Source organism: Haliotis rufescens, unplaced genomic scaffold, assembly GCF_023055435.1.
Source record: "Haliotis rufescens isolate VD_foot unplaced genomic scaffold, xgHalRufe1.0.p SCAF_1, whole genome shotgun sequence".
Lineage (NCBI taxonomy): Eukaryota > Metazoa > Mollusca > Gastropoda > Lepetellida > Haliotidae > Haliotis > Haliotis rufescens.
Window position 1 is genome coordinate 74,903,068 of NW_025963779.1, and position 7,454 is coordinate 74,910,521.

At 41.4% G+C, this 7,454-nt stretch overlaps 1 protein-coding gene across 1 annotated transcript; it reads left to right on the plus strand.

Moving 5' to 3' along the window:
- The first annotated feature begins 877 nt into the window (after nt 1-877).
- LOC124146772 lies at nt 878-6,015 on the plus strand. Its single transcript, XM_046517227.2, has 4 exons — nt 878-992; nt 3,439-3,554; nt 4,399-4,563; nt 5,899-6,015. The coding sequence occupies exons 1-4, from the start codon at nt 943-945 to the stop codon at nt 5,970-5,972; spliced, it is 405 nt and encodes a 134-aa protein (XP_046373183.1). The 5' UTR covers nt 878-942; the 3' UTR covers nt 5,973-6,015.
- The last annotated feature ends 1,439 nt before the right edge of the window (nt 6,016-7,454 follow it).

The following is a 7,454-nucleotide window of genomic DNA, read 5'->3' on the forward strand; positions in this document are numbered from 1 at the left end:
GATATAACTGGAATACTGTTAAAAGCGACGTTAAACCCACTCACCCACTCAGACGAATACTGCATTTGGCTTTAATCTGGTTTCATATACCATTAAACATTCTAGCTTAAAATATATAACACTTAGTATAGCGGACTCCTGAATGCAGACTGTCTGGCAAAGGTAAGTATATACACACATGTTTGATGGTGTCTACAAATGGAACAAACAATAATTTGGTGATGTATTTGATACGGGTATCAAATCACTGTTTCGACGACTGTTTTCAGCCTTGTATCGTTTTCATAACGTTTCTAATTTTTTGGTTAATTCTTGTTTCCACGTGTGTACTTTCCTTTGCACGAACGTTTATATCATGAGAAACGTTACTTTGTTTCGTTTAGGAAGTGGATTTCGGGACAATAGGTCCCCACTACTCCATGTTTCTCGTAGGAGGAAAATAATGAGGAAAGGCTAGTGACAATTTGTGACCTGGCTGACTTTGTGGGTTGTTGCTCATGCTGTTGACCACTAGTTTGTCTGACCAAGACCCGATTCATTACAGTCCGCCGTGACATAGCTGGAATAGAGTTGACAGCAAAGTAAACCACACATTCACTCCCGTTCCTAATATCGAGACGACGAATTAACTAGCATGTTATTTGTTCATATGAAATAATATATGTTTGTTCAACACAACAATACAGTCATTGCATATTCTCACGAAGGGCTACATCATCCGGCATGTAACATTCCTGTACACATCAATACAGTTGTTACCTGTAAGTTGGGATCAACAACATTACAAGACAATGTGACCCCAGAATAACCTAAGTCGTTATTGTAGTGGCATTATCTGATAATGTTAATCTGCGGATTCCGGTCAAACGAGTGAAAAAGCTTATCTGTAAGGGAGAACGCCAGTCCTTGTTTTATGGAACAGACACATTGAGTACTAACAGTATGTTGTGGAAGATCCTGTACTTAGTTGTGCTTCTGGCTGCGTGCTCGTCGTAAGTACCACTGTATGAACAACGTATTTAGTATGTATTCAGTCCTATATATAACTGCGTGCTCGTCGTAAGTACCACTGTATGAACAACGTATTTAGTATGTATTCAGTCCTAGAGATAACTGCGTGCTCGTCGTAAGTACCACTGTATGTACAACGTATTTAGTATGTATCCAGTCCTATATATAACTGCGTGCTCTTCGTAAGTACAACTGTATGAACAACGTATTTAGTATGTATTCAGTCCTATATATAACTGCGTGCTCGTCGTAAGTACCATTGTATGAACAACGTATTTAGTATGTATCCAGTCCTATATATAACTGCGTGCTCTTCGAAAGTACCACTGTATGTACAACGTATTTAGTATGTATTCAATCCTATAGATAACTGCGTGCTCGTCGTATGTACCACTGTATGAACAACGTATTCAATATGTATTCAATCCTATATATAACTGCGTGTCTCGTCGTAAGTACCACTGTATGAACAACGTATTTAATATGTATTCAATCCTATAGATAACTGCGTGCTCGTCGTAAGTACCACTGTATGTACAACGTATTCAGTATGTATTCAATCCTATAGATAACTGCGTGCTCGTCGTAAGTACCACTGTATGAACAACGTATTCAGTATGTATTCAATCCTATAGACAACTGCGTGCTCTTCGTAAGTGCCACTGTATGTACAACGTATTCAGTATGTATTCAATCCTATATATAATTGCGTGCTCGTCGTAAGTACCACTGTATGAACAAGGTATTTAGTAATACTATATATTCAGTATCGTGTATAATTGCGTGCTCTTCGTACGTACCACTGCATGTACAACGTATTTAATATGTATTTAGTATATAATGTATAGCTACGTCCTCTTCGTACGTACCACTGCATGTTCAAAGCATTCAGTATGTATTCAGTATCATGTATAGCTGCGTCCTCTTCGTACGTACCACTGCATGTACACAGCATTCAGTATTTATTTAGTAGCATGTTAAGCTGCGTGCTCTTCGTAAGTACCACCGCATGTACAAAGTTTTCAGTTCTATAGATACCTGCGTGCTCTTCGTAAGTACCCCTGTATGAACAACGTATTTAGTACGTATTCAGTCCTATATATATATAGCTGCGTGCTCGTCGTAAGTACCACTGTATGAACAACGTATTTAGTATGTATTCAATCCTATATATAACTGCGTGCTCTTCGTAAGTACCACTGCATGTTCAAAGCAGTCAGTATGTATTCAGTATCATGTAAAGCTGCGTGCTCTTCGTAAGTACCACTGCATGTACACCGTATTCAGTATGTATTTAATACTATATATAACTGCTTGCTCTTCGTAAGAACCACTGTATGTACAACGTATTCAGTACTATATACAACTGCATGTTCTTCGTACGTGCTCTTCGAATGCATCACTGTATGAACAATAAAGGCAGTAAGTATTCAGCATTGTGAAAATCTGTGTGTTCTTCGTAAGTACCGCTGTATGTAGAACGTTTGCAGTAAGTGTTCAGTCCCATGTATAGTAAGTACTGTAACGTGTACAACGTCTGTAGTAGGAATGTTAAGTACAGGGAGTGGAGACTAGCACTACATACAGCCAATAATGTTATCGGAGGTACAACAACCAGTTAATGGTAGCACTAATTCTGAGATATGTGCATATAAGATATGCTAAACAGGAGGGATTTTGTTCTGCATGATGAACAATTTCATATTTCATGTTAAACATTTGTTTAAATATTCATCTGGAAACATTCCGAGTAACTTCCCATAACGTTTCAAAAGGTTACCTGGAATGGAGTTTAGCTTCGCGTTACAGATTGTTACACTAACATAGCGATGTGTGTGTGTGTGTGTGTGTGTGTGTGTGTGTGCGTGCGTGCGTGTGTGCATGTGTGGATGCGTGAGTGCGTGCGCGTGACCTTCCGCTCTCCGGGCAGACGCTCCATCCACTTGAAACGTATCAAGAGGTTTCAGGGAACCTTATTCATTACAGTGTCAAACAGGAATATTACGACAATGTCATGGCGGAGGCTTCCAAACACTGTACCAATAATTATGGCGAATCGAACCCGGGCGAAGGATCTAACAACTAGGCTACCCCACCAACGCCAAAACAAAACCAAAGTAACCCAATGATTCCATGAATTGCAAACTTCGTGAGGTGTATTCAACACAAGTTGAAAATGACCCAAGTATTTAACTTTCAACCAAGGTATCCGTCAGGTTGCCTAAATTACAATATTACTCTTGCCGTTTGGAATGACTTGCTTGGTAACGTTGGACCCCAAAGACGCTCTATAATGCATGTCCCTTTAGTCGTACACTGTGCCCGGCCACCTGTAGGAGTAGGCTAATGTAGTGCATATATTGGACTGTTTTAATGGTTTAATCATCTACTTTTCACTATGTTTTTTTAATTCCCTCCTTGTTTCAGTCAGCTGTCGGTGGAAGAGCCCCATGACGAACTGTTCCGCTACTACGACAAAAACAACGACACCAGGCTCACCGCCTCAGAATGTCAGAACTTCTGGTTACATTTCGACGGCGATGGTCGGTGAACCACTCAATTAACACAATACCAAACCTCTTAGAAACCTTTTTTAAATTTAAAACCTCAAATGTATGTGCCCCTTTTACAGTGAAGCCACTACAGTATTAACTCCATTACTCCGATAACCATGTTTACGACGATGTCACGTCAGTGTACCATCGGTGTCTGTATCAATACTCCTCTTGTCCCTATCTACGGATGGCTCGATATATTTCCTATGATATTCAAGATCTCGAGGGAGGTTTTACTGAATGTAGAAATTATTGTCGCTACCGATTTAATGTTTAGAAAGTGAGTGAGTGTGTTTTAAGGAAGCTTTGCCTTACTCACTCACTCGCTCACGGCGTGTCAGATTTATGTAGGGGAATGCATGAAGTAGAGCAGGTCCCAGATGGTTACCACTTTGGTTGAACCCATGACCAAGAGTGTGGTGCTGACAAACTACAACCATGACTAGGATGAACCGAGATATAGGTTTGTGGCAAATGTTTTATGGATTTTGCTTTTTTGAGGACTGAGTTTTGCTTTTTTTAAATTCAGTTCTAGTGGACATTTCCTCTATATATGTTTAATAATGGATCGTGTGCTGCAGACACTTTTATTTGTATAAGTGGGTGAGTGAGTATGGTTTTACGCCGCTTTAAGTAATATTCCAGCAGTATCACGGCGGGGGACTCCAGAAATGGGCTTCACACATTGTATCCATGTCGGGAATCGAACCCAGGTCTTCGGCGTGACGAGCGACCGCTTTAACCACTAGGCTACCCGACCGCCCCTATTTGTATAAGTAGATGCATATACCTCATGAACCTTCATGGTCTCATCTATTTTCTTGATTTTTAGGAGACCACGTGATCGGTAAACTTGAGTTCGAATTAAAATGGACGTTCCTGAATTTGCGTTTTGCACACTACACGCCCCTGTTCTTCCGCCATTTGGACACCAACTTCGACGCCCAGATTGATGCCAAGGAGGTTACCAGCTTCTGTAACTATTTCGACGATGACGGTAATTCTGATTGCTCAACTTGTCTTATAAGCATGCCATTCTTGTGTGGCATAATGTAAGCTGCTGAACGAATGCACCGTGGACATGTTGTTGTCAATCGATTCTCATGAAACTCAGTGGGGACTCCGTGGTAGGATTGATCCTCAGCAACAACTGCTGATCGTAAGAAGCGACCAAACTGATCACGTGGTCAGGCTGTGTGACTTGCTTGCTTGCGTGTCATCGTACTCCGACGGCGTAGATCGTTGCTCACAATGTCAATCACTGGATTGTCTGGTCCAGATTCGATTTTTTATCGACCGCACTCATATAGCTGGAATATTGCTGAGAGTGGCGTTAAACAAACAGACAAACGACTACAACTTCTTCTACTACTACTACTACTACTACTACTACTACTACTACTACCACTACTACTACTACTACTACTACTACTACTACTACTACTACTACTACTGCTGCTGCTGCTGCTGCTGCTGCTGCTGCTGCTACTACTAGTATATCTGACCCATGAAGATCCGGGGTTTAATAGATCTTCAGCAACCCATGTGGTGGTCAGGCTCGCTGACTTGGTTGTTGCATGTCATCGTATCCAAATATTGCTGAGTGCGGCGTTAAACAACAAACAAACAAACAAAACAAAAGTATATATCCCACAGTGTTAATCTGCTCATTGGGTGTATTTTGGGATTTACTCTGAAAATTGAATAACGTTTGACCCAAAAGAGATAAAAATAATAAATGTAACGTCTTCAGCCTTAAACATTTACCCGTAAATACTACATGCAGTGAGTGAGTTGCCGCTATGAACAACGTCCCTGCGTGTTAGCTTAATGTGGGAGGAAAGCCCGATGTGATGCAGGTCTCACGTATACCACTTTGGGGCAACACACGAGCACGAGTATGGTGCGGATAAACCTAGAAACATAATCTTGGCGAACCAAGATTCGAACCAACGATCAGAGGTTTCTGGCGTGCCAAGGGAAGCAACTCTGCACAGCGAATTGCGGCGCCTTTGACGACTGGGACGCCCATGTCCCGTAAATATTACACGGATCCTCGGGTCCATGGTTTATAATACACATACGAATGCATTGCTCCGTGAATATATAAACGCATCACTACTAGAACTTACTCACTCTGCTTCTTACAGATGAGGGGCGGTCGGGTAGCCTAGTGGTTAAAGCGTTCGCTCGTCACGCCAAAGACCCGGGTTCGATTCCCGACATGGGTACAATGTGTGAAGCCCATTTCTGGTGTTCCCCGCCGTGATATTGCTGGAATATTACTTAAAGCGGCGTAAAACCAAACTCACTCACTCACTCACTCTTACAGATGATGGCCACATCTCTCTGACAGAATTCGACATGAACTGGACTGGCCTATTCACCTTCCCAACTGGTCACTAACTGACATACCACTGATGTGTTGAAATAAAATACTTGAATCTTTTTTCATTTCTTGGTAGTACATCATTCGTTCTATACAGTGACAGTGTCATAGGCGTCCCTGTGGCCTAAGGATGCGCGGTGAAGATTCGATTTCCTTAGCGTGCCAGGATCCGATGACCTAGGTTTTATTTAAATCGAATCTTATTAGGGTTTGTCAGTACCTTTAGTGAATGGGCGTCTTTAACCTAGGCCACTTTTGCATAATTTCCGTAATAAGACGACTCCCCTTGATATATATGTAATGTCAATACCACTCATCGACTAACACTACAGTGTAAAATTTCAAGTTACTTTTGCTTCTCATCGAACACAAACTCATCCTTTGGTAAACTCTCCGACCGTAAACCCCTGGCTCGAATTTTTAAAAAACCCAACATAACTCCTGGTTAGAGCTATAGAAACGCATTTAGGGTTAGGGTTAGGTTGTCCTGACCCAGGCTAAATCTGAAGGAGGGGTTATTGGCGAAGATATTTCAGATCCTTTGAAAGTTGTGGTCATGTCATAGGTGTACTGTCAATCATGTTTCAACGACAAATGTCCAAGAGAACTCAAGAGTAGCTGTAGGTTCGTGAATAAGAATCGCCCAACCCCTAACATTCATACATTATTAAACTTAAAATATATCCACACTTTTAGATTTTGACAAAAATAAATATTTAAGTAGTAAGTAAGTGGTAAGTATTTTGAAATATATAAACCAGAACCCTTTGTTTTATAGATTTATACTTTGAGAATGTGTTGATGATAATGCTGCACGAGCGTTAATCGTCGCCACAAGGTGATTTTTACGTCATGAAGCAAGAGCGAAAAAACGTGGATTCGTGAAAAAAATGCATGAGCGCGCTAAGCACCGGGGTGTGTTATTTTCACGAATGCACGCTTTATGAAATTCTCTATATGAGTGAGTGGGTGAGTGAGGTTAACGTCGCTTTTTACAGTATTCCAGTCATATTACAGCGCCTCAGCTTGATGTGGGACGAAAGTCCGAAGTGACGTATGCTCTGTTTACCACTTTGGAGTATTGTGCTGACAAACCTAGAAACATAATCGGGGCGAACCGGGTTTCGAAACCACGACCATAGGTTTCTGGCGTGTCCAAGGGACGCAACTCTGCACAGCGAATTACGGCGCCTTAGGCGACTGGTCCATCCGTGCCCCTACTTTTATATGAGTGAGTGATTATTGATTTACGCCGCTTTCAGCAATATTCCAGCAATATCACGACGGGGGACACCGGAAATGAACTTCACACATTGTACCCATGTGGGGAAAATCGAACCCGAGTCTTCGACGTGACGAACGAACACTTTAACCACTGTGCTACCCCAGCGCCCCACTTTTATATGGACATCGTTATTGGTAATATTTTATAACACAATAATGAACATATTTGTTAAACCTCTGAGGGTTCTTCACATATTTGCATTTTAATAGTTAAC

Excerpts from the sequence above, each read along its gene's own strand:
- LOC124146772 (XM_046517227.2), top strand. The coding sequence starts at position 943 with ATGTTGTGGAAGATCCTGTACTTAGTTGTGCTTCTGGCTGCGTGCTCG. Across the intron at positions 993-3,438 it reads CTTCTGGCTGCGTGCTCGTC|TCAGCTGTCGGTGGAAGAGC; the intron begins GTAAGTACCACT and ends TCCTTGTTTCAG. Across the intron at positions 4,564-5,898 it reads TAACTATTTCGACGATGACG|ATGATGGCCACATCTCTCTG; the intron begins GTAATTCTGATT and ends TCACTCTTACAG.